This window comes from Morchella sextelata (assembly GCF_020137385.1).
Source record: "Morchella sextelata strain SCLS chromosome Unknown scls_11, whole genome shotgun sequence".
NCBI classification, from domain to species: domain Eukaryota; kingdom Fungi; phylum Ascomycota; class Pezizomycetes; order Pezizales; family Morchellaceae; genus Morchella; species Morchella sextelata.
In genome coordinates, this window is record NW_025408626.1 from 1,096,380 (window position 1) to 1,122,532 (window position 26,153).

Here is a 26,153-nt window from a genome sequence, read left to right on the forward strand (position 1 = left end):
GACGGTTGGCAAATACTCAAATGAATATTCCTATTATTTTATTTCATAAAATACAGTACGAAAAATTAACGGGGTAAAACAAGTGTCATTTCTGACAATTGACACTTTAAAATTGACACTTCCCCTCCACGGAGGCTAGCGGCACAAGGAAGGTACGATTGGGGTAACTCTAAAGATCTAATAATTCCTCACGCTATCTGTGATACGCTGGCGGGATATGTACCTTGTATCCTTTCGCAGACTGGCAAGCAACCCCGTCCAAAATTGACACTTGCGGATGTCGCTTTGGAGAGTGGCGAAGTGTCAATTGTCAGAATTAAGGGTTAGTAAACACGCTCTACTACAGGTACTACTATGGCATTTCCTAAAGAATAGCTTTTTCTAAAATATACATGTAGCTCTTTCCGATCGAACTCACTAGCCTTTTTAAACACGGTTTATAATTGAAACAACTCCTTTTTTAAAAAAAACATTACATCTTTGCTATGTATTCAAGACAGCGCTTGTATTAACAAGTACCTTTTTGCGACAGCAGTGTTTTTATTGATGTGGTATCGCTATGCTACTTTAAAACCTACAACACTTGTACTCGCGCTGCCGGATTGAAGCCGCTCAGACAAAAGAGGTAACTGATCTGAGCACTGCAAAAACGTGAGCTCTTATTGGCTGCCAGATCACTCGCCACAGTTCTTTGAGCAGCTTCAAACCGGCCGCGCGAGTAGGTACGGCTTCAATGACACACACCCTAGTTTCCCCGGGGGTTTTGTATTGCATCTAGTTCGAATCGCCATTTTCAGTTTGGCTTACGCGTAGCTGTGCATGTGGGGTAGATTTCCACAACATTGACTTCAAATCGCCACGTAACCGGCGAGATACCTAGCTGCACTCCCGAATATTAGAAAGTATGAGCAGATTTTACTTCGGTTCCGACTCGGACAGCGATAATGATAATGCCGACTCGCTGCCGTTCCCTGCGCCTCTTCCCCGAGAGGCTTTCTCCACCGATATCGACGCGCCGTTCTCGCCCACAGCATTTTTAGCCACGCTGCGACACCGTCATCAGACGCTTGAAGATTTGCGCGCAGAGCTCCGCACAAGAAGTAAAGATCTTGAAAAGGAACTTGTAGAGCTTGTTAACAGGGATTATGTCGATTTTGTTGGATTAGGGAGCTCATTGAGCGGGGGTGATGGAAGGGTAGAGGATTTGAAGATGGGATTGTGGGGGTTCAAAAGGGATATCGAAGGCGTTGTGGGGAGGATTAGGGAAGTAGTAGAAGAGGTTGAAAGAGAACTGAAGGCCAGGGAGGATATAAGGGCGGACAAGGTTTGTGGCGATGATTTTGTTGATTGGTATCTATCATGGTAGAAGCCTTGATATAAATTTGATACTAGTGCTGACAGAGTGGTTATTCTCTGACTTGTTAAGATGCTCGCAAGGACATTACTAGCCCTCTCGCAAAGACTTGACGAGCTCTCATCCCTATTACTTCTCGATGGGTCAACCCCGGCAGATTCAGCATCACTATTATTTGATGGTGACGGCGACGAAGAAGGAACAGGAGGAGATGGGTTAACGAGTATCGGCCGTCTGAGGAAGATAGTTTCGGGATATCGTTATGTCGTCCAGCACCTGGTACCTCGTGTACCAGCACATCATCCGTTCTTGAAAGCCCAGTTGCCTAGGATCGCGAAAGTCAAGAATACCTTGCTATTGGATCTTCGAAGTGCATTGAAGGAATCAAAGCTAGGAGATGTGGAAAAAACTATCGTGGTAATGGGGTTCTATGCCGATCTTGGAGCAGAAAGTGATGCAGTTAAGGTGTTAAGAGAGATGAAAAAGGAGGGTTGAATTCTGGTGGGTGTTTGGTTCTGGTGGTCTAAATGCCGGGTTGTGGAATGAGTAGATTTCTCTTTCCAGTGCGCCCTCCCCTAAGTATTAAAGTTTTAAAAAGGAATTCAGTGCAAGTACGTCTCATACTTACCCATCTTGATTTAACCCAGGGTGGGTGTATATATACGATTCTACTTTGTATGTACTTTCTCAACTAGCACTAGTATCATGAAAGATCGTGTCTACTCGCAGCTCTTTTTGAAGCTACTACATGTAGTACCAATTCCCACTAAATTTAGTCAAGCCTGGGTATAGTAATGTTTGCGAGTGAGAGCCAATGATTACCTTAACGTCGAACTGCATAGAATTATAAGGCTTATCGGGTAGGTTTATCCAGAACGTAGGCTCACAATAGCCTTACCAGCACAAAAATCCTTATTTCATCCTTAAAACATGCTTAAATAACACTTATTTGAACCTTATTGTATTCAGAAGGCTATTGTGAGCCTACGTTCTACCCAATAAGCCTTATAATTTCATGTGGTTCGACGGTAGATTAAAAATCTGATCTGCAGGCGCCACGATCGCAGAATTCTCCGATGCAAGCAAGGCTAGATTTTTATTTTATTTTTACCTCTGATGAGACATTCCTGTTTCACAACGTCACCGATCTCTTGGATGGCCTAGTCCAAGACAATAATTTGGTGCGCTAACATGATACATAATGCACTAACACTCACACGTCGTTCACGGGTCATACATGTATGTTTCCATCTCTCCATCCCCCACTCTTTTTCTTTCGTTGTTTATTCTATTTACTGTCGTTATATCAACTGTCTACACCTCAGATTATCCATTCGCTTTCACAATAATGGCTTATGACCCTGGAAAACAGAACATTGGTTATAATCCACCTAACCCAATGCCATATCATGGAGGTGAAGGGAGTAATCAACAATGGCAGCAGCCACCCCCACAAAATTACTATGGGGGACCACCGCAGCAACAGCAGCAATTTCAATTGCCCCAGGGACAATTAAAATATGCCCCTAATGAATCCAGCCCATCAGTCCAACCACCTATGAATCAACCATACGGCGAGCCTCCACCGTACACCTTCGAGGAGAAGTTCGCTATACAGAGGCCAAGGTACAATGATCTTTGGGCCGCAATTCTTGTAGGTACCTTTCTTCTCGGTCTGATTAAGACCACACTTGAGAGACACTGTTATATTGATGTTGATATTACAATTATGTTCTAGTTCATTACCGACCTCTTAGGGTTGCTAGCTTTGAGTATCATTAGCTTCAGAAGCTACTCGGAAAATAAAAGAGTACAGAATGGCGGTGGAATTGGGGTTCGTGGGAACGAACAAAGTGATTTCGGGGTAATTTTCCTCTTCGTATACAAAATGCTCCATATGTTCCAAACTCCGATTCGTAATCTCGTCACTGATTCGTCACGCTTAATAATTTTAGCTCTCCAACAACACTATTGTTTTGTTTATTCTTGTCTGCGGAGTTTCACTCCTATTATCATATGGTTATTTTCTTGCAGCACGAGCCTGGACAAAACAGATAATTTACGCTACTGCAATCTTGAAGTAAGCAAATCCAACCATATCACATTATGACTCTGCCTTAACCTTGGATTAGCATTATTGTGGGTATTGGAACTGCCGCATACTACTTCTCGAGACAGAGATATGGAGCGGCAATCGTATTTATTATTTTCGCCTTGTTCTATGCATACTGTTTCTGGACATGGAGAAATCGAATACCCTTTGCGGTCTTGATGTTTGAAACAAGCTTCGACGTTGCTAAACAATACGGCCACGTTTATATGGTTTCATCTCTTGGTGGTCTTGCAGGTGTCATATTTGCGGCGTGGATGCTTGTAACCTATGTGGCTATTTACGCTACGTATACACCAAGCGAATCAGATAACCTGGCATGTGGAGCCGGCAGGACAGGGAATGTTACATGCTCCAATGGCAAGATGATTGGACTGGTGGTCTTTGCTACCTTTAGTGGCTATTGGATATCAGAAGTGATAAAAAATATCATTCACGTGAGCATTTCAGGAGGTAAATTTCCCTGGGTCCTTTCACAAAGGGGGTTATCTTGAGAACCCGAAATTTCTAATTTCATTTTTCGGAGTTTAGTTTATGGATCATGGTACTTCTGCTCTCGTTCTGCCCAAGGAATGCCAGCACATCCCACACTAGGGGCTTTTAAACGTGCAATGACGTACTCATTTGGTTCAATATCTTTCGGCTCCCTAGTTGTAGCGATCATTCAGCTTTTAAAGCATCTCTGCAGACTTTCTCAGAACCAGCAATCTCAAGATGGATGCTCAGTCGGTTGTGTAGCTTGCTGTATCCTTGGCTGTTTACTAGATTTTATTGAGTCAGCTGTGAGATGGTTTAATGTAAGACTATTCACATCAGGGAAATAAACTGGTACATGCTGATTTTATGAAACTACAGCACTACGCTTACTCTTATATCGCGTTGTATGGCAAGGCCTATATCGATTCGGCCAAAGAAACCTACAGAATGATGAAAGATCGAGGATTAGATGCCTTGGTCAATGATTGTTTGGTAGAGCTGCCCAATATATGGTTTTGGTTTGCAGCGTTAAAACAAAAACTGCATCAATCACTAATGTCGGGAAACATACCTAGGTCGACCCGGTATTATCTACGGCATCAGTCTTCGTCGCCATGCTTTGCACTCTTATTGCATATGTATATCTATACGCTACTGCGCCTGTGTATAACAGCACGGGATCCTTTACACCGGCCATAATGGCTTTCGCCTTCCTTGTTGGTTTGCAGATCTGCAATATCTTCTTGACACCGATAAAGGTGTGCCCCATCGACTCGTCCAAAATTGATAAATGTGGAAGAATACGGGCTAACTCTATCCGATTTGATCTAGTCTGGTGTGGCGACAATTTTCACAAGCATGGCACATAATCCTGAAATTCTCTTGAGAGACTTTCCGGAACTTTACCACAAGATGTTGGCAGTGTATCCCCACCTTGCGCAGGCAATACATGCTTAGCTGCAACGACGAAATTATAAGAGGCTGGAAAAGGACTTTTACATTCTTTTAGACAAGTAAACCTTAGCAAATTCGGACTAGATTGATGATTATTAGCCATGTTTCTGATTTTGGCCGTTCAAGGTCATCATTCTAATAGCCCTTGTTCGTATTTTGAGATAGCGCGTGGTCCGATCAAGTACAACGCTTACCTTTTCTTTTTGAGAATACCATGTCTTATAAAGTGATGCAAACAATATAATAACCTATACTATGTGGAGATCATGATAAAAACTACACGCGTCTCTTATAGCCAGGCGTGATCGTAATTTCCCGCATTGTGCATGATTAGGAACGAGAGGTCAGGTGAAGAGATCCCGTTATTACTACATATACTCAATCGAACTCAAGCCTAAAACGAGAGTATTATTTTGATCGGATATCACAGCATAGGGGCTTAACCCAACATGTTCTGAGGTAGTAAATGGTAGGATTTACATACATGTATGTATTCAATAAGATGGTAGAGTATAAATTAATGATCGAATGTATGAGGTACGTACTCAGTACTACATAATATATATATCCTTTAAAATCTACATGTAAATAGATAATTTTAGAGTACGCCGCGATCAATCCAAACCTGATGTCCAGGTGGATACTTGCAGCGGGGCAAGGAGCTCCCAATTACTACGTGCGCCAATATAGAATTGTTTACCTTTAGGAGATTTAGTATTATTTTTTAGTAAGTAGTTGTGATATATGTGAATCATATAAACTCACTCGGTACTTGATCATTCAAAGTAGTCTAGTGTTGCATCGCGCTGCAGAGCCTCAGCGCTAATCCCGGATCGCGCATCATTTTGAAGTTCCTCCTGTTCCAGCTTGAGTTCCAAATCATCCATCGCAGAGCTCTGATCCTACAAATAAGTCCCTAACTCAATAAGCTTCTCCGAATGCATAGTGTACAGTCTGCTCCGTCACGGAGCCCACATTCCCCGGAATCACCTGCAACAACCCAGGTCCAGAGCTTCGCAAACACCTTCATCCAGAGGTCGCGACCTTACCTCAGCGATGAGCAGATTGAGGCGCTGTTACCGAAGGACTCCCAACTCGAAGCAAAGGATATAACTACTAGGCTGAGTGCGTGTGTTTGGATCATGCAGGTTGGGCAGAATATGCAGTTGTAGGTTTTTAAATCTCGTGAATGGTAGAGAAGGTGGGTGCTAATCGCTACGCAGCCCAGTGAGGACTATGGCTACGGCGATGATCTTGTATCATCGGTTCCGGTTATTTAATCGGAATCCTTTTCTGGAACATAATTGGATGGTATGTAGATCGTGAATGATGACTCTTTATTCACATGCGTTTGGTCTGGAACTTATGTCGTTTGTTGTTCAGGATGTTGCGGCGACATCATTATTTGTAGCCTGCAAAATTGAAGATACATTGAAGAAATCAAGGGAGATACTGGCAGCGAGTTATAATTTGAGACATCCACAGGCTGAACCGATCAATTCAGATAATCAGGTAGGATGTCAGTTACTTAGGGCGAAGCATGAACATACGCGCTAATTATGGAAATAGATGCTTGATGATGGCACAAAACGCGTTATTGGGATCGAGAGAATGATACTTGAATCTTCGTCATTTGACTTCCGGTATCGTCATGCTCAGCCTTTGATTATCAAATTTGCGAAGCGCTTCAACTTCTCGAAGGAGTTGACACAGAAGGCGTGGGATATATCTATCGATGTTTACAAGACACTCGCGCCTCTGAAAGCTACGCCACATGCATTAGCTCTTGCAGTTCTGGATCTTGCCATGAGGCTTGAGGGGGAGAAAATCAATATACAGTATGAGGAGTTCGAGGTTACTCGTGATTCGGTTCTGTGTAAGTGAAAATCTCTATTTACTTTTTTTTCTTTTCTTTTAAACACTATTCTAACTTGAGCGGTTATGGTATAATCTTAATGCCCAAAACAGCTATTGTTGATGACCTTTTAGATCTTTACACAAATCACCGCAGCTACACATTAGTTGGGACACAATATGATAGCAACACCTACCTCACACACCGAATTGAGCTCAACAAAGAACGTCAAACACATGGTAACGGCCATCACAAACACAATGGTAACGGCCAGGACTCGTTGAATTCTTCACCCAGTGATGTTTCTTATAATCTTGCAAATGGACAAGTGACCAATGCGACAGACCGTGGAACTCATGGTACTGTACGCTTCATGATCGATCCTAGTCGAGAAAGGTCAGAGAGACATTTACTCGACCGGCATGCACATGATAGCAACGGGACGGGTGGAAGTCCCTCCAACGGGAGTTCATAAGGCGCAATTCCAATGTTTGGTTCTGTAGAAAAAGAGTCGTCCGGCCAACTGTTAATTGACAATAATTTCTCAGAAAAAGAAAGAAAAAGAAAGAGGAAGAATGAATGAATGAAGAAAGAAGAAGAAAGGAAGAGAAGAGGAGAAGAGAATTCGACATCTTCTTTTGTTCTTCTGTTTCTTTAATGGTTGAAAAACTGTTTTTGACGGGAATTATCGTTAATAGTAGCGAGTGACCGTTTCCTTACACGTTTAAGGGCCCCTAGAGTAGAACTGCCATGATCATAGGTTTGGTATGTGCTATGTATGTAGATACATGTAGTGTCGAGTTTTGGACTCCATAGGACCTTGGCGTGGAACAACGCGTCGGAGTTCACCAAGACTATCTTAGAAAGCTACAAAATGCGAGAAGTCGATGGATTTATCAATTCTTACCATGGTGGAATGGTCTCAAATAATGTCTCGTGAATAGGCGTTGATCATGGCTTTCATGGCTAGAAGATACACAGTATTGCAAAGTATATATTATGTTGGGCAGGATAAAGAATAATCATAGCATCGCACTCGGTACCTGTTATCCTCTCGGCACATCCACTTGACCCTCGGCAATGATGTAATCAGTACCTGCGGCATAAGACTCCCTCCACGCCACCTACCTATCATTCGGAACTTAGACAGACATACAGAAAATGGCATCTAATCGAATCACAGCATCTGTCATCCGCCGCTGCCTTGCGGCTTCGAGATCGATTGCAATTCCTAGCCGTATTGTTACTCACACCAGCCTACGTCCCTCTCTGCAGATTCAACCCAAGATCATCCAGGTCTCATGGGGTACAATTCGGCATCACTCCACTCCAGCCCCAGAGTCGAAGGTTTATGGCTACGATCATGTCAGTTTAACAACTCCCTTCCACACTGCCTATTCGCGTCTTAACAATCGGTTAGATTAAATCTTTTTCGGCAAAACCCTCTGCCAACAGGCTTCTCGTTGATGTGCGCGAGCCCAACGAATTTCGGAATGGGGCCATCCCAACAGCCATAAATGTGCCTATTGCGACTGCACCGGAAGCCTGGAGTTTACCAGAGGATGAGTTTGAAGACCGCTTCGGATTCCCAAAGCCGCAGGCAGATATCGAATTGGTATTTTACTGCAAAGCGGGGGTGAGAAGTAGTGCCGCTGCCCAGTTGGCGCTACAAAATGGGTACGAGAAAGTGGGCGAGTACAGAGGAAGTTGGCTGGACTGGGAGAAAAGGACCATAGGATGATGGTTATTTATGAAAAAAAAGTATTAATACAATGGACTTTGACATTCACTAGTCAAAGAGGAACGATGCCGATGTATTGAATAGGACAATGAAGAGCCGCGCCAAAGGTTTTACAAAGAGTTATGAACTGAGTGCCAGAGAGAGAATCCGGCCTGAAATTTAATATCATGTGATCAAGCAAATCGCGCGTTTTGATATGCAGGTATTATTGGTTTTGGTGAGCCAAGCCATTTAAAAAAGTCCCAGGACCGTTATCTTCAGCCACAGAATGATCCTAGCAAACCAAAACCGGTCCAGCAGATTGTTACTCGTCCGGACTATTACGCCCGTATTACAATCGTAAAAAAGCAGAAATCCCAAGTCTTGCAAGAAAGAAGCGCCCAATAATTTTCCGTTGCCCCAGCAAATTTTTACTTTTTTGAAATTCCTTGTATGATCACAAAAGAAGAAGAAAGAAACGAAACACCACCGACCCTTTAAGCATCAGTGGTGACTCTTCCCTTAGGGTTGGTAACCTTGACACCAAGAGCCTTTGCCTTAGCAATGATCTCAATGCGCTTTCGGGATGAGACGGCGTGACCGATCCTATAGAAATCGATTAGCCCACTTCTTCGGGATTGTATATAGTTTACTGAAGGTATGGGTCGAGGGGGTTTACTCAGCGGCATATGTCTTGTTGTGCATGAGGAGCATATCAACATCAGAAGTGTTCTGGACAAGGAATGCCTTGTGGCCGGAAGGCATCATGTGCTTAGTCTTGCGGTTGGATCCGTATCCGATCTATAGTTCCCCGATAGATTTCCCGTCAGAATCCCATTTCCTTACTCTCCGAAATTCACCTCCATTCCTACTGCCGGCTTGGTGGATCGTACCGAAGGCATGGCAGCCTGTCCCTTAAACCGCCTCCTGACCCTGTTGTCAATACCCTTAGGCTTCCTCCATGACGGCTTGACGGTCTTGTAGGTATCGCTCTGGTGGCTATGTTGCGGTTATAAAGGTTAGTCTTTGCCTTCGTTTGAGCTTCCTTAAGGTTTGTTGAATTTGCGGATTCGGGGAGAACGATAGATCCGAGAGCTGGTGAGTCCTACCGGTTGAACTTCTTAGTCCGCTTCTTGATGATGGGAACGTGCTTCTTTGCTGCGGTCATCTAATTAAAGAAATGGTGAAAATCAGTCATGGCCCAATCCGTAATTCCATTTTTCTTGGACAATTTTTCTCGAGAGTTTCAACGTGAAAAAGCTCCAACGTTAAGATACGTACCTTGTTGACTGGGTGGTGAGATCCTAGGGTGGAAGGGTTAGTTGTCGGGTCGGTCGGTCTTCGTTAGTTGGAAATTGCTGGAGTTTGACGATTGCGAATATTCACTTTCGCATGCATGTGTTGTGTGGGCATACCAATTGTGACTGCCATTTACATGGTGTTGCCCTGTCCAGTATGATATGTTCTCAGCCTGTCATAAAATTGTATACCAGCGCTACTAAGTCAATGATCGTTACCCGGCTACAAAACCACGTGCCAATGCATTGTGCGTCGCAAACAAAAACGTAAACAACGACATACTTTAGAGCTGTGCCTACTATATGCGCTTCGATCACATCAAGCATCATGTGGGTTGTGGAGATTATTATCGACGTAACTATCCCCTACTTATTACTGCTTAATCTTGGAATCTAAGCTTTCACAGGGATTCAAGTCATATGCAGTTCGTACGGTCATCACCGGCTGGTTTGTTGGCCCCCCCTCTCACCGGGATTCTATGACTGAGTAGAGCCCAGGGATGAAAGCTTCAACTCGATTACCGGTCTTAATGGGTCAGGAAAATCAAATATTCTCGATGCAATATGTTTCGTCCTTGGAATTACCAATATGTCCACCGTGCGAGCACAGAACCTACAGGATTTGATTTACAAGCGTGGACAGGCCGGTGTTACTAAAGCGAGCGTTACAATCGTTTTTGATAACTCCGACAAGGCAAAAAGTCCTATGAACTACCAAGATTTTGCGCAAATCAGTGTTACAAGACAGGTATGATAGTTTGACATCACGAATAGGCTTGAGTGTGTGCTAATTAAGCTTGAATAGATTGTATTAGGTGGATTGAGCAAATACCTCATCAACGGTTCACGAACCCAGCAGCACGTTGTCCAAACCCTCTTCCAAAGTGTTCAGCTAAACATCAATAATCCCAACTTCCTCATTATGCAGGGGCGTATCACAAAGGTGCTCAATATGAAGCCAACGGAAATCTTATCCATGATTGAGGAAGCTGCCGGGACAAGAATGTTTGAGGACAGGAGGGACAAGGCATTGAAAACCATGGCAAAGAAAGACAAAAAGGTTGACGAAATCAACGACCTGCTAAAGGAGGAGATCGAGCCCAAGCTTGAAAAACTACGTATGGAAAAGCGAGCCTTTTTAGATTTCCAGCAAACCCAGAGCGATTTGGAACGCTTAACTAAGATTGTTGTTGCTCACGATTACCTCAAAAATCAGGTATAGAATAGAACTGTTCTCGATGAAATCTATGGGCAAGCCGAGATACTGACCTAAGGTAGGAAAAAGTAAATCGCTCAGCAGCAGATCTAGAATCTAAGAAACAGCGGGGGAAAGATCTTGAGGAGTCAGCTAAGCGATTAAAGTTCGAGATTGAGAACTTAGCTGAAGATATTAAGATGGTCAAAGGCCAACGAGAAAAGGAACTTCGAAAAGGAGGGAAATTTCAGGCACTTGAGGACGAAGTCAAGGAAAAATCCCACGAAGCTGTTCGATTAACAACCGTACTCGACTTGAAAATTACGAGCATAAAAGAGGAAGTCAAGAAACGCAAGGAGATAGAGAAGAATGTTAGAGAGTTGGAGAAGTCGCTACAGGAAAAATCGAGGCTGTACGATGGCCTGAAGGAGGCGTACGACGCAGCCAAGACGGAGTTTGATGCGTTGAACAATGAGTCTGAGAAAAAAGAGGAATTGCTACAGACCTTGTTAACCGGTGTTGCTTCAAAAGAAGGACAGGAGAATGGGTACCAGAATCAGTTGCAAGGTGATAGATTTCTTCTTTTGGAGGAGCCTTCTGGCTAATTAACTATAGATGCGAAAAACCGAGTTAGTGCTGGGGCGACAGAACAGCAACAGGCAAAACTTAAGATAACTCATTTAGAGAAACGAATAAAAGAGGAGGAACCAAGGGCAAAAAAGGCAAAGGAGCAGAACGCCAGTCTCTATAAAGAACTCGACGGTCTCCGGGCAGCAGCAAAAAGTATTGAAGCAGAGCTGAGCAACCTAGGGTTTGAGGGCGGTACTGAGGGCGATATGTACAAACAGGAAGCCTCAATTCAAGATAGGATCCGGGAGCTCAGAGAAGAAGCGGATGGATTGAAACGACGAGTAGCCAATGTCGACTTCAATTATGCAGATCCTTCACCAAACTTTGATCGTTCAAAGGTCAAAGGCTTGGTTGCGCAGCTCTTTACACTAGATCAAGATAAGGAGGAAGCTGGAACTGCTCTTGAGATTACAGCAGGTGGAAGACTATACAATGTTGTAGTTGATACTGAGGTCACAGGAACCCAGTTGCTGCAATATGGAAAACTAAGAAAAAGAGTAACAATCATTCCACTCAACAAGATTGCGGCTTTCAGGGCTTCTGCCGAGAAAATTGCTACAGCGAAGCGCCTTGCTCCTGGCAAGGTTCACCTTGCGCTATCCCTCATTGGGTACGATGACGAGATCTCTGCTGCCATGGAGTACGTTTTTGGTTCCACTCTAATATGCGCCGATGCCGAGACCGCGAAACGTGTTACTTTTGATCCTAACGTCCGAATGAAATCCGTAACTGTCGAGGGTGACGTTTATGATCCCTCAGGAACCCTGTCCGGAGGTTCTGCGCCAAACTCAAGTGGTGTATTGGTCACTCTTCAAAAACTGAATGGACTGAATAGACAAATAACTGTTGAGACTGGACAGCTGAATGAATTGCAACAATTCATGGCAAGAGAGAAGAAAAAACTAGATATGATGAAGAGACTGAAACAGGAGCTGAATTTGAAAAACCATGAGATTGTATTAACGGAAGAACAGATCAATAGCAATTCTTCGTCTGATGTAAGTGCATTATTTTTCCAATACGGTGATTAGAAAGGTCTGACGCAAATGGATCGTAGATCATTCAAGCTGTAGAAGAAATGAGAGTTAGTATTCATCAACTCAAACAAGATATTGTGGATGCAAAGACCAGACAAGATCAGGCCAAAGCAGACGCAACAAGGATCGAAAACGATATGATTGAATTCAAGAATAATAAGGGTGGCAAGCTTGCGGAACTGCAAAACTCTGTGGCGGATTTAAAAAAGAAAGTGGCCAAACAGTCACAAGAAATGAAGGCCATGCAAAAAGAATTCCAGACTGCTCAACTTGAGACCGAACAGACGGGGGGAGATCTCGCGACAGCTCAAGAACAGCTTGAGGAAGCCGATACTGCCCTAAAAGCCCAACAGGAGGAAGTGACACAGCTTAAAAGAGAACAAGCTAAAGTCAAAGATCTTCACGACATAGCTCTCGCACATCTTGAGGATGAGCGTGCCAAGCTCACTGGTTTTGATGAAGAGCTTCGATCGCTTGAGGAAGCCACCCGAGCAAAAAACGCACGTATTGCGGAGGAAGCCTTGGAGAAACAGAAGCTTGGCCACGAGATCGAAAGATTTCACAAAGATCAGCAGACCGCCAATGATATAGTATCTCACATGGAACGTGAACACGAATGGATCGAAGACGAGAAAGAAAACTTTGGCCGTTCAGGAACGCCTTATGACTTCAACGGACAAAACATCAAAGAATGCCGGTCTTCGCTGAAAACCCTCACTGAGAGGTTTCAGGGGATGAAGAAAAAGATCAATCCAAAGGTTATGAACATGATTGATTCTGTTGAGAAGAAAGAAGTTGCGTTAAAAACTATGTTAAGGACAGTTGTCAAGGATAAGCGCAAGATTGAGGAGACTATCCAGAGTTTAGACAAATATAAGAAGGAAGCACTTCATAAAACCTGGCAGAAAGTTACCGGCGATTTTGGTAGCATTTTTGCGGAACTTTTACCTGGGAGTTTCGCAAAGTTGGAGCCTCCGGAAGGGAAGGAAGTCAGCGATGGTTTGGAGGTCAAGGTGAGCTTGGGTAAGGTGTGGAAGCAGAGCTTGAACGAGTTAAGTGGCGGTCAACGCTCCCTCATTGCGCTCTCCCTGATCATGGCGCTGCTCCAATTTAAACCAGCACCAATGTATATCCTTGACGAAGTGGATGCAGCACTGGATCTTTCGCACACGCAGAACATTGGTCGGTTGATTAAGACCCGATTTAAGGGATCTCAATTTATCGTCGTCAGTTTGAAGGACGGGATGTTCCAAAACGCAAATAGGTATATTACATGCCTACTTTTAGCCACGTTACATTATTCACTAACGTTTCGATTAGGATATTTAAAACCCGATTCGTTGACGGAACCTCTGTCGTACAGACTATGTAATTTCTTAAAGCTGTACTACGACTCATACATGTTCTTATTTTTAATTATCCTTGGAAAGAGTTTTACCGTAGGAGTATATGCGGTTTAGGGGTCTTCGTTTAATTCATTTTGGAAGGAAAGCTTGGCTGTTGTGAGTTTGGAGTACGGGCGTAACAATATTATGATAAAGTATGGTTCATGTATTTTTGACTCGGAAATTATTATACGCTTTGCATAATCGGAAGCAGTGTAAGTGTCGTTGAGGCACATATCCCCGAGAGTACACAAATTCGAATCGAGATTTCGCGGGTGGCACTTTCGGAGCTGAAAGCGTATACATAGCGAGTGATATTATATGATTCACATAACCACAATCCTGAAAACATTGGTTAAAAAAATACTTAAGGGTGAATACTATCTTGATTGAGTGATACCCTGGAACTACTGTAAGTCTATCTAGTATACGATTCTAGAGCTATGTATAGGTGAGGGTGAGGGTAATGCTTACTAGCTGTTACTGTTACTGTCAGTAACTACAAATAGCGTGTCTACGAGGACCTCGGAAATACTAACATCACTACTATGAGGTTGAAAGTGCAGAGTTCAGTTATATATGGACTTGTATTCGTTTTTCCGGAAGTTTTCTGGTAATCTGGGAAAGTGGGAGGAGAAGGGTCTTACAAGATTTACATTTACAAACACTTAGTATAAATATGTATATACTGATAACCATCCGGATAAATAAACAACAAACATAAACACTTCAAAACAATAATATTAAAAAAATACAAAAACACCAATCTAAACTACGCAAAACAACCATAAATGAATTCTTTTATTCCACCGCATATACATGTCGTTCGTATCCTCGCTGCCTATCGTCCAGCTCCTTCCATCGTTCACAAACTATTAGTACTTCTTATAGAGCAAAGAACAATAAAACATTCTCATTATATTCGCTCTTAAAACTTTTTAGCAACGCCGATAACCTACCAACGCCAATAATGCAAATGAAAACCATGTGCCTATCCCCCCATCATCTTCTAGCCACTATGGCCCGGATCTCCGCCCGGATCTCCGACACGATAGCTCTCTCAGAGTTTTTCACTGTTCCAACACCCATTTCAGATAACTATCGGTACGTTCACACAGTTTGTTTGTAACGGCAAGGCCCTTATATCAGTTAATTTATATCTATATATATGTGAATTTTGGATGCTTACACTTTTGATTTTGAAAATTCTGCTAGCAGTAGAATTAGGCCTTGGTAACTCTTTTATTATCCTAATACTACCTGCTCCACTCTGTCCCTCCTCGATAATATTCTTTCCCTAAATTACTTAGTCAGTATAACTATCAAACCACCGTGGTGACCTGATACTTGCCTGGGAAGTGCTAAGCGTCTGGACGAATCGCCGGACCAGCAACGTAAAGCCTAGCCGGACGACCGGCAAACCGAGCAACTCGTGGGGCAAACATCCTGGTAACATCCTAATAAACTTTTGTTCAGTTTATGGATCGTTTGATTTTGACGCAGGCTGCTCTTTGTTCCTGTTCGTCGTTCACGTAGTTGAGTGAATTCAAGTCTTCAATTCTAACAATTGACACTTCACTACTCTCTAAAGCGATATCCGCAAGTGTGAATTTTGGATGGGGTTGCATGCCAGGCTGAAAAATATCTACGTCAAAGGATACGAAATGCAGCTTACGCATTTCATATCCCGTCAGCGTATATACATGTAATTACATTTGAGATATGACTCTAGGGTTAGGGTTGGGCGCCTCTGCCGAGTTAAGTCTACATTCATACATAGTTAAAAATCTATTGATTGATAATTCATTAATTGTGTCCAGCCCGGAGGCTATGACATAGTTAAACATGTATGTAGGTAGAGCACTTATAAAGCCCTAGCCCTCCTTTCCGTACGCATAAGGCGAGTTGGCTAAACGTCTAATTACATACGTTTAAGTTCGAAGTAATAGTACAAATTATTTTTGGGTTAACATCCGATAGAAATAACCCAAAACAGAAAGTAAAATAGCACAAACCTGCCAATATCCCTGAGTGGAGGATCTAATAATAATGATCTATGATACAAACCTCGAACTGTACAGCAAGAATAGATATTCTTGGAGTACTCCCTCCAAGTACACAAAATATATACACAGAAACTAATGAAACAAATGAAACAAATTCAAAGTGATATTGCTGGGCGTATATTAGGCTCCCCTACCCCCTCGACGCTATCTAGCGACTCGTAGGACTTATATTGGTATTGATATCTGTTGATTTCTTCTTTGAGCTGAAGCCCAATCAACCTGAACCTGAACCTGAGGCTTTCTTTGAACTTTCTTCATCGGGGGCGCCGCTATTGCGAGGTGGTTTGTCTTTATCTTCGTGATGTGTGATACTATTAAAAAGACGCTTGAGGAAGCCACTGTGGCCAGGGCGATTTTCAGTCGAGCTTGTACTACTACTGCTATGGTCCGACGCAGTATTGAACCTAGACCGATATTAGCTTGGAGCTTGGTAAGCCAAATAGAGGAAGGATTTTAGGCAAACGTACTGGTCGAGGCTGACATTCATAATTCTATTTGCATGGGGGTCTTTAAACTCGTCTGCGAGCAACTCTAGCAAGGTTCTCTGGGTATGCGTGAATTTCCTGTGGAAATGTCAATTGCTGAAGGATACAGAATGTAAAAGGGACAACTCACTTAGGTAGGTTGATCTTGTACTCAATTCTAAGATCACCGCATCTGCTCTTGCCTATCTTTTTCATTCCTGCTCCTGGGATTGTAACTTTATCCCCCGAATTTGTGCCTTGGTTAACCTTTAGATCAACTTCTCCATCCAGGGTCGGGATTGTGATCTTTCCACCCAAAATCGCCGTAGTGAATGGGAGCGTAGCAGTATATGTCACATCGGCGCCCTTCCTTCCAAAGTCCTTGTGGGGAGCCACTCGAACATGGATATAAAGATCACCTCTTATGGTTCGCGCGCCTGGACTGCTAGCGGGCGGCGCGTGTCCTTCCCCAGAAACCCGAAGTCTCATTCCGTCCTCGATTCCAGGTGGTATGTCAATATGAACGGACCGTGTTTCCCTGGTCACTCCTGCTCCACTGCACGTCCGGCACTCGGCGCCCCTCGGCATTACTACCCCCTCACCGTTACATGTGTCGCAAGTTGCAGCCATTTGGAATCCGCCTGCCATATGATGAATTCTGGATCCAGTTCCACCACAGCGGCCACAATCTTTCCGTTTCTCGCCTTGCTTCATTCCTGATCCACTGCAGGTTTTACAAGTTACCAAAGGCTCCGTTCGAATATCTTTTTCGGTCCCTTTCGCGGCCTCCATGAACGATATCGTTGCTTGAAGCTATGAACCTTTAGTATCCCATTCCCTACGGTACCGCTAAAGCTGGGTGAGAACTCACCTCAATATTATCACCCATAACGACATCCTGAGGGCCCCTGCTTCTTTTCCCGTGCGTTGTTCCTGAAAACGCATTGAACAAATCCTCAAAGCTGAAGTCCGCCCCAAAACCACCACCCCCAAAGCCCGAAAATCCGCTGGGATGGCCGCCAAATCCTCCTGCTCCAGCACCAGAATTGAAACCCCCGGAAGGGTCAAAGGCGGATTCTCCGTGCTGGTCAAACATGGTCTTCTTCTCAGGGTCACGCAATATCTCATACGCAGCCTGTAGTTCCTGGAACTTTTCCCGGGCCTGGGGTTCTTTATTCGTATCAGGGTGCCATTTTCTGGCGAGACCGTAATATGCCTTTTTAATTTCTGCGGCAGAAGCTGTTTTGGGGACACCAAGAACAGTGTATGGGTTTTTTATGGACGAGAATTTTGTGGGGGAGGCGTGGAATGACTACAGAGATTTTTGAGTTTAGGATCCAAGACTTCAATGTTACAAGATTTTAGGTCAGGATACTCACTCTTTCAGTTGGCCGTCTTGAATTACTCAATGGCGCTGAGGGCCTTGAGTGATTTACTGAGGACTGAAGGCATCTGTAGTGACATACTTGGGATTGTGTTCCACGCAATAAACGAACAGCGCGAGGCAGAACGAAGCTCATTATTTTGAACCGATCGTTGACACAATTGGTAGTTATGCGTGCAGCAATTTGAAACCTTGGGATGTTTGGGTTTTGTTGACGTAGGTTTAATAATTTGGAGGGGATAAAAAAAAAAAAAGGTATGACGATAAGGAAGTGAGTAAGCAGACGGTGATTGGTCAATATGAGGTCACGTGAAAAAATAGTCGAACATTCTCGAAGTAGATGCTCAGGCACGATAGAGAGTGCTGGTATAGAAAGTCTAGAGTACCTACAGTACCGTACGCATGTAGGTACATTGGATGGTCTCGGCACTAGTTACATCTTAGACATCATAAATACAAACCACATTGGGTGTGAGGTTTAAGAATGCGGGAGAAGATTCTGTTGCACAAATGCCTGTAGACTCTTTTACTGGGGCATGGTCAGCACGGGGGTATGGGTATGGTCAATCTCAAATATACCCCCGTGGTCTACACTCGAGGTATGTACGTAGGTCCATAGGTACATCTGTGCCTACATGTGCATGTATAGTTAATACGGTACCCATATTACCCATATTATACTGAGATATACTCATACCTCCCACAACTTCATTCCTGGGTATTCATACTGCCGTTAGTCATCGCCCAATACATCTACATACCCTAATCACGTTTAATACATCTTCCAGTTCAATACTCGTCTAAATTATCTCTTAGTCATGTCTTCTCATACTTCGTCCTCCTCAGACTCAACCGCTGGCCTCGGTCTTCCTCAAGTGGCCGCCTGCCTCCTCGTTGGCTACTTTGTCTTTCGCTGGTTTTTCAAGACGACAGATCCATCGTCTTCGGCAGCCCAGCGCCCCTCACCTGTGGACTCAAGACGACTCCAACAGCAGGTTGATGTCATACGTGGAATGTTTCCTCAAATCCCGGCAGGCGCTGTTCAAGCTGAGCTCATCCGGAACGGTGGGAGTATTGAGATTACTACAGAGAAAATTCTCACGAATGGTTTTCTGCCTGAAGTGAGTGCTCTGAACCTAGATGTAGCTATCGAAGCATGCTAATACCCTTTATTAGCCACCCGCTCCTGTCACCTTGGCTCCCGTACCCCCTCCAGCTCCAGCACCAGCTGCCAGGCCTTCGGTCCCCACACAGCGGCGAGTAGCACCCCCGGCTGCATCTTCGGCGAGCGGGTCGAATACAATTCTCTCGCAATACAGCGATTTAATTACAAGGTATAACCTTCATAGCCGTCTTCAAGAGGGAGACCCTTCCTCCGCCGCGGGCCCGGGAGGGAAGGGAAAGGCACCGGCGACCAAGTCGGACCGTCAGTTAGCGCATCATAGTAAGCGCGATGATATGATCCTTGCGGCACGCCGTCGGATCCAAGAGATGGATAGGGTGGCTGCTGGGCAGTCTTAATTCATAATTTGCGGGAATGATGAGCTTTACTTTGTTATGTTTTTACTATATTATTTTGTTTCTTTCGGTTAAGTGGGTTTACATTCTTATTGCCATGAGACTGGGCGGACTCTGTACTTGGAGGGATCGTTTTCCGGGAGTGAAGGTATATGTTTACGATAATTAGTGAATCTAGTCTTATTCTAAAGTTACATGTAGTTAAAACTATTGCCTCAAGGAGAGTTTTGCTGGGAAGTATGCACTATTGCCGGTTCGATTGAGTCGGGCGTGCGAGAAAACAAAAATGATGTTTTGTTACAAGTCCAAACTATATTCTACATGTATGCCATTTCAATCTACCAAAGTACAGTTTAATGAGTGACATCAACAATCAAAAATACGCCCTAGTGTGAATTGTGGTTGAGATAGACCAATAAGAATTGGACACAAAATTCTTCTACTACGTTGGATGAAAGTTGATATGGGGCTCACGTTATAAGATAGAACCTTAAAAAAGTACTCGAATAGGATAAATTACTACTGGCATTCATAAATTCTCACTCGAAGATCAAAGGGTATTACAAATCGTACGGACGGACCCTAGGATTTGAAGTTACATGTAGTTTAGGTTGCGACCACCCCCCAGCTCTGTACCTTCATCCACTCCAATTCAAAGCTGCGTACATACACCTCATCAGCGCAACACAACTCCGCTACTATACCTGTTGCACGCAATATCCCTATTCAATGGCTGACTCTAAAGGAAATGTTTACGGGACAGCAGGCGACACAGTATGCCCCCTCTCATAAGATCTACGATCACTGAGCTAAAGCTAACGTGAACCTCTCCTTCACCAATTTTAGGACTTTCGCCGGACATGGGACCGCGATGAATGGGCTGCTAAGGCAAAAGAGCGAGAAGCCAAAGAGCGTGCCGAAGGAAAACTCCGCGCTGAAGCAAAAGCCCAAGGTAAAAAGTACTACCGCGAACCCACACCTCCGGATGCATCTATGATAGAAGCTCGCCGCGAGCGATTGAATTTGCAGGAAAATCTCAACAAAACAACACTGGTGCCAGCCGGTGCTGGGGTTGGCAAGCGTGGAAAGGGAGCTGGATTTTACTGCGAGAACTGCGACTTGACATTCAAAGACTCTTTACAATGGGTTGACCATTTGAATTCAAAGCAACATTTGCACGCGATAGGCCAGACTTCTGAAGTAGAACGTGCCACTGTGGAGCAGGTTATCCAGAGATTGCAGTGGCTGCGGTCTCGAAAACGACAGCAAGAGACAGGCGAGGAGTTCGATTTGCAGAAGAGGTTGGCAGAACGTGCAAGGGCTGAGGAGCAGGAACGGCTGGAGAGAAGGCAGAAAAGGAAAGCCCATAGAATTGAGAAGAAACAATTGGATATCAAGAAGGAGAAGGACGCTGGCGGGTACACAGCTACAACAGACGTAGATGAGGATGATGTAGATGCCATGGCTATGGCAAGAATGATGGGGTTTGCGGGAGGCTTTGGATCAACGAAAAAGAATTGATCTTACAGTGTGTCAAATACCAACCTACCCCCAAATCTGCCTTTTCTTGGTGATGGTTTAACCCTGTCATGTCGTAGTATTTCGAGCAAAGAGCTTGCCTATGATTGACCTTAAAATAAATGCAATTTTTTATCGTAGGGAAAACTGAGAGTGTTGCACCAATCTCCCCAAACCATGAACCCTATCCTGTATTCATCTATGTGCATCGATTCACTTGCTGCAATTATGAGAGTGCTCAAGCGAAATCTTATTTTCATTACCTACAACTGAGTGTAGGGATAATGAAACACAATTAAGTTTAATAGAAAAATATTTTTTATCAGTTACAGGATTGAATTTAAACGGGCCAAGTTTCAACTACATAAACATATATTATATCTCAATGATTGTGGAAACGCTCGAGAAGAAAGCAAACTCGAGTGACCCCGTGAAGAAAAGGTAGAAGCAAAAGAAAGATTGAAAAAGATGTACTCCATATAATGCTAATGAGTGAACCTACTCCTCAACAGGTTCTTCCTTTCGCTCCTCGATCAAGAGATCCTTGCCTACAAGCCGCTTGTAGATATCCTTGACATCATCTACTAGCTGTTAGAAAATTCTTGTTAGGGGCTATACTAGATGCAAACTCACCTGTGCATGTTTCAAAATGGGTGGACGCATCGTAACTACGGGAAATAAAAACATTGTCTTTAGTGCCATCTTCAACTGGCTCATATAGATCAACGACTTGAATGAATCTACAGGTCGAAAATCAGTATTGTGTCCTTCGTAAGCGCGGTTGGGGATTTCACTTTTCTTCTCTGTCTCCGAGACGGCCAGATCCCAAACCAAGACGCTCAAAGCCGGGCTCCAGCTCAGCATGTGGATTTCCAGCAGATGGGTTCTCAATCACTGTTGAAACGCTGGCAAGGTAAAATCCCTTAGGACAGACATTGAAGGTGGATGATACGAGAGAGATGTAGATGTCGTGGAGACGACCAATTTGACTAGCTGGAATGATTATTTGGGCCGAGTCCGCCATTTCAGTGCCCTCGATAGGATGCGTAAGCACGCAGATAGCGCGGATGAGCTGACCAACATGACGGATCTTCTTCTCATCACCAAGGAAATAGCTTGGGTCCGCAACAACCTTTTTGGTTTTGACGGTAACTTCCTCCTTGGTATTAGGGTGAGGGAATTTGACGCCAGAAACCTGACCATTCTCATCATACAAAATTTCTTGCAACGGGGTGTTCAAAGCATAGGTTCCGCCGTAAACCGCCGACAGGAACGAAAACCTTTCGGGGAGCTCGCCGAGTCCGTGGAGAGGGAAGATGTAGGGTGATTTTCCAAACCGAGCCATGGACCTGACATAGAGGATGATGCGCTCAATAGGTTCACGGGCAGGTCGGTCAAGATAGGAGTCATCGACGTACAGAGCCATTGCGTGGCCAATGAACTCCGAAGTCCAGGAGTCAAGGCTGAATAGTTTGTAAGCCTCTCGCATGGTGGTCTTATCCAGGTCAAGGCCTAAAAAAAATTAACATTTATGTATGGAAAGCATAAGATATTACAGCAAAATGGGGCCTACCCTGCTTGTGAGTAGTTGAATCATCTTCCTTGTAGTTGGCGATGAATTGTAAAAAGGCCTGGAGATGATTCTTTTGGAACAAAGAAACCAAAGAGCTAGTAACTGCCTCCATCCTGGTAGAAGGAACCTTGTACGGAGTACCCTTTTTGACAACGTAACTCCCACCAACTTGTAAGAGATCAATATAGCGGGTGACACCAGTTTTGTGAAGAACGTTGGTCAATTCGCCATCAGCCATGAGAAACTTGGGCACCAATGAAATGTGCCATTGATTCCACTCGCTAGGCTTGGTACCAAAAACTGCAGGTGGCTCCGATCCTGCCATGCCCGGTGTTGAGTCTACCGACTTTCGTTCCTCCTCAGCTTTGGCTTTCTCGATTTCCTTTCGTCGCTGATCTTCGGTCCATCTGAACTTTTTCCACATCTATAGCTCATATGTCAGAGGGGAAATCTCATACGAAAAACTGTGAAAGAGCTTGTATAGACCTCGAGCATATTTAAGCTTGCACTCTCGCTAAGGAAAAAAACAGTAAGTACACCACCCATGAGAAATCAAGAGTTAAATGACGAACCCCCCATAGTAAGAGTTCTTATCGATATTAAGAACCTTCTTGCCCTCGGCCCCGAAGACCCTGCATGAAGATTAGAACTATTCCTGATATTCAATAACTTGGAAGACACTCGTACCCTGAAAGGATACACTCGGTCAAGCCTGTAGTTTGAAAGTTAGAATAAGATCAGTATTAAGGACAATAACAAAGAAGAGCTTACCAGTGCCAACGATAACCACATCGTATTCTTCGTTGAAATCACCCATTGTTCGGTATAAGCTTAAATTTTACGGTATTGATGATAAAGTAGATGAATTGTGAAAGAAAGGAGACAGAGGTATGAAAGAAAGAAGAGGGAGAGGAAGAAGGGGAAAGTTGTCTCGAACACTTGAGGAGGCGGGGTTAGTTGGATTGACGCTCAGACCGGCTTGCTATCCACGTCGCACCTTACTAAGAGCCCCGCCTTTCCATATATGGACTAGTGCACAAGCTCTGCACAGACACATAGCGTTGTAAGTCAACTGGAATCGCATAAGGTAGAGGAATTTCAGTACCACAGACGTGTCTCCCAACGGGGGGCTACCTAGATTGCTACCACCGGATATAAGATCCCCGAAGGAAAGTAAGGAGAGGTAGGTACATCCACTGCAGTATTTTGTGTTGGACTTCATGAGACTTGTCATACATAAAATAATTCCAAGCACTGGAGACTAACGAGTAACAAATACAAATCCCTGGAGAGCAATGACGTTTGAAAACCTTAAAGAGCTATCCAAAGCAAATCCGGTACTGTATTCAAACACAGGAAACAACTATATATGCACTTATAAACTTACCTATATAGTGTCAGCTCATATTAGGAGCTTGAGGTTTCTTGAATGAATTACAATTCTTGCCTTACTACAAAGAATACAGTAGCGAAAGCAAACTACAGCAAAAGTGGGATTGATTAGAGTCACGTGATACAAGATCCGTTCCCGCCCCTAAGTCCACCTGAGGGGCAAATTCTACTATTTGAAATATCTTGTCGGCAAGGAGGTAGGTAAGCTACAGGTATCTAGGTCACTGCTATCATCTCTTTTGGGAGAGCTGTTTTCCGACTTGGGTCGATCAACAAGCCTAAAAGCTTGTGATCATTTATCAACATCTTAATATTTAAAAAGATTGCAGTGAAACAATAGAAGCAGGCAAGGTCCGGGATTGCTTCTAGCTGGTCCAATCCAGTAACGAAATTGTTAAATATTTGTTAGTGCCAAGAGGAAAAAACAGGGGTAGAGCGTGAGTGATACTCCATGATTCACCCGGGTTTACCATTCGATTCGACCAAGTAGACAGCCACTTAGCAAAAGTGTTCGTCTTTAGTTTTAATGTTAGTGAGTACTGTGGCACACCCGTAATGTTATGTTATTAATGTTGAGATTCAAAGCAACAGGTAATATATAGGCTCCGTTCGGGCGAGGGAAGAAATGATAATGCGCATGATTGTTGCTCACCCACAAAAAGAGCAAGTTGTGTATGCCTTTACTAACAGATCCTATTATGTCTCTAGTAAAATAAGAGATCTCCCATGCAAATTTAATTCCTATATTATTGGGGGGGGGGGGGGGGGGCTTCGCTGGCCTATGGGATAAGGCTACTCAATATTTAGGTTCTAGGTATGAGAAATATTATTATTTTATTATTTTATTTATAATTCATGCTGCTTCCACCTGAATTCGGTATGGAATACAAAGAAAGAAACCTAAAGTCCATGGCCATAGACATAATTGAAATCAACCAAAAGAAATATGAAATTATGATGGTATAAAGAAAGTGTATTTAGTGTACGGATGTAACGGCAGCCATGTGGTTTGGTTATGCGAGGTGTTGCGGTATGAAGAGGAAGGGTTATATAGTGTGGTTGGGATTTGTATAGCGGGTTTCTATTATGTTCTTTTTGTTTTTGTTATGTGAGGGTATGAGTCAGCATTGGGATTGGGTATGGATATATAAGGGGGGCGTTGTCTTGTGATTTTATGTTTCTCTTTCTCTTCTTTTCCTCTTTATGCAACCTCTGTGTTTTACAGTCACGAATACTATTTGGTTCACGCTACGTCATAGGGTTTACCCGGTATACTAGACCAGGTACAACCATCCATAGTCCATAGTCCACAGTCCCCGTTCTTGCCTTAGGTGTACCCTTCGGCCCCATAGTCCATAGTCCACGAACACCCTACGTCCACGTCTTCGCCTCGGTTGTATTCCTTGGCTTCATAGTTCCTACGTCCACAGTCCCCGTTAGAACGGAGCCATTTCAACTGTCTGGTGTAGGAGTACACACAGAGCCCAGTTACATGCTGAGAGTTATTGTTAGAAGCCAGTTGCACGGTGATATGCAAGTACCAGCAGTGTGGTTAGCTATGAACTGTTGGAGTAACTACACTCTGAGCGATAAGAAGGGGATCTATTCATGGGAGCAATGACTGACGAGCCTAGGCTGTAACGGAGCCATTTCAACTGTCTGGTGTATGAGTACACACAGAGCCCGATTACATGCTGAGAGTTATTGTTAGAAGCCAGTTGCACGGTGATATGCAAGTACCGGCAGTGTGGTTAGCTACCAGCTGTTAGAGTAACTACATTCCGGGCGATAGGAAGAGGATCTATTCATGGGAGCAATGACTGACGAGTCTATGCCTCGCCAGTGAATAGAAGACCGGCCAGAGTGAAGCTCTGATTGCCCGGTGATCCTCTGTATCCTCTAAGCATTGTAGGTCCGCCGAAGAGGCAGGGACTATGCTAGGGTAGTCTACAATAAGTGAAAGCTCTACAGCAATGATTAAGCTTACACCTGAGCGGCAGCTCATTCATGCAGGCCCTCGGTTGTGTGGCAACCAAGGCTGCAGGTGTTACAAAGGCTTTGACTAAGGGTGGTTGCCTTGTGTATCGGAAACACCTGCTGACGCTTAGAGAAAAGCGGGGTAGCGGTGGTATTGTTTCCGGCACCGAGGAAAGGCTCCACCGGAACTTAGTAAGGAGTTAGGAGCAGAGAATAGAGGCCTTCGGAGTATAAGTACTCAGGTTC

General features: G+C 43.9%; 10 protein-coding genes across 10 annotated transcripts; 7 read left to right on the plus strand and 3 right to left on the minus strand.

The window, feature by feature from the left end:
- Positions 1–904: 904 nt before the first annotated feature.
- Positions 905–1,849, plus strand: H6S33_001700 (uncharacterized protein; the record flags this gene model as incomplete). Its single annotated transcript, XM_044833056.1, has 2 exons — positions 905–1,324; positions 1,427–1,849. The coding sequence occupies 2 exons, from the start codon at positions 905–907 to the stop codon at positions 1,847–1,849; spliced, it is 843 nt and encodes a 280-aa protein (XP_044693761.1).
- Positions 1,850–2,702: 853 nt separating this feature from the next.
- On the plus strand, positions 2,703–4,898 carry H6S33_001701 (uncharacterized protein; the record flags this gene model as incomplete). Its single annotated transcript, XM_044833058.1, has 8 exons — positions 2,703–3,008; positions 3,093–3,218; positions 3,310–3,434; positions 3,487–3,917; positions 3,996–4,261; positions 4,320–4,433; positions 4,517–4,699; positions 4,773–4,898. The coding sequence occupies 8 exons, from the start codon at positions 2,703–2,705 to the stop codon at positions 4,896–4,898; spliced, it is 1,677 nt and encodes a 558-aa protein (XP_044693762.1).
- Positions 4,899–5,833: 935 nt separating this feature from the next.
- Positions 5,834–7,225, plus strand: H6S33_001702 (uncharacterized protein; the record flags this gene model as incomplete). The annotated part of the gene is made up of 6 exons (XM_044833059.1): positions 5,834–6,063; positions 6,119–6,206; positions 6,279–6,407; positions 6,465–6,771; positions 6,864–7,013; positions 7,095–7,225. 6 exons carry the CDS (start codon positions 5,834–5,836, stop codon positions 7,223–7,225), a joined length of 1,035 nt encoding a protein of 344 aa, XP_044693763.1.
- A 686-nt stretch (positions 7,226–7,911) lies between these two features.
- H6S33_001703 (uncharacterized protein) lies at positions 7,912–8,491 on the plus strand (the record flags this gene model as incomplete). The annotated part of the gene is made up of 2 exons (XM_044833060.1): positions 7,912–8,115; positions 8,171–8,491. 2 exons carry the CDS (start codon positions 7,912–7,914, stop codon positions 8,489–8,491), a joined length of 525 nt encoding a protein of 174 aa, XP_044693764.1.
- Positions 8,492–8,967: 476 nt separating this feature from the next.
- On the minus strand, positions 8,968–9,638 carry H6S33_001704 (uncharacterized protein; the record flags this gene model as incomplete). The annotated part of the gene is made up of 4 exons (XM_044833061.1): positions 8,968–9,076; positions 9,150–9,271; positions 9,331–9,469; positions 9,580–9,638. The coding sequence occupies 4 exons, from the start codon at positions 9,636–9,638 to the stop codon at positions 8,968–8,970; spliced, it is 429 nt and encodes a 142-aa protein (XP_044693765.1).
- Positions 9,639–10,357: 719 nt separating this feature from the next.
- On the plus strand, positions 10,358–14,002 carry H6S33_001705 (uncharacterized protein; the record flags this gene model as incomplete). Its single annotated transcript, XM_044833062.1, has 6 exons — positions 10,358–10,516; positions 10,574–10,984; positions 11,047–11,530; positions 11,579–12,591; positions 12,651–13,894; positions 13,951–14,002. The coding sequence occupies 6 exons, from the start codon at positions 10,358–10,360 to the stop codon at positions 14,000–14,002; spliced, it is 3,363 nt and encodes a 1,120-aa protein (XP_044693766.1).
- A 2,293-nt stretch (positions 14,003–16,295) lies between these two features.
- Positions 16,296–18,065, minus strand: H6S33_001706 (uncharacterized protein; the record flags this gene model as incomplete). The annotated part of the gene is made up of 5 exons (XM_044833063.1): positions 16,296–16,485; positions 16,549–16,644; positions 16,697–17,358; positions 17,417–17,857; positions 17,925–18,065. 5 exons carry the CDS (start codon positions 18,063–18,065, stop codon positions 16,296–16,298), a joined length of 1,530 nt encoding a protein of 509 aa, XP_044693767.1.
- A 682-nt stretch (positions 18,066–18,747) lies between these two features.
- On the plus strand, positions 18,748–19,450 carry H6S33_001707 (uncharacterized protein; the record flags this gene model as incomplete). The annotated part of the gene is made up of 2 exons (XM_044833064.1): positions 18,748–19,050; positions 19,106–19,450. The coding sequence occupies 2 exons, from the start codon at positions 18,748–18,750 to the stop codon at positions 19,448–19,450; spliced, it is 648 nt and encodes a 215-aa protein (XP_044693768.1).
- Positions 19,451–20,176: 726 nt separating this feature from the next.
- Positions 20,177–20,968, plus strand: H6S33_001708 (uncharacterized protein; the record flags this gene model as incomplete). The annotated part of the gene is made up of 2 exons (XM_044833065.1): positions 20,177–20,221; positions 20,294–20,968. 2 exons carry the CDS (start codon positions 20,177–20,179, stop codon positions 20,966–20,968), a joined length of 720 nt encoding a protein of 239 aa, XP_044693769.1.
- A 495-nt stretch (positions 20,969–21,463) lies between these two features.
- On the minus strand, positions 21,464–23,355 carry H6S33_001709 (uncharacterized protein; the record flags this gene model as incomplete). Its single annotated transcript, XM_044833066.1, has 8 exons — positions 21,464–21,546; positions 21,599–21,705; positions 21,760–22,477; positions 22,539–22,962; positions 23,025–23,052; positions 23,111–23,170; positions 23,226–23,250; positions 23,310–23,355. 8 exons carry the CDS (start codon positions 23,353–23,355, stop codon positions 21,464–21,466), a joined length of 1,491 nt encoding a protein of 496 aa, XP_044693770.1.
- Between the last annotated feature and the right edge of the window lie 2,798 nt (positions 23,356–26,153).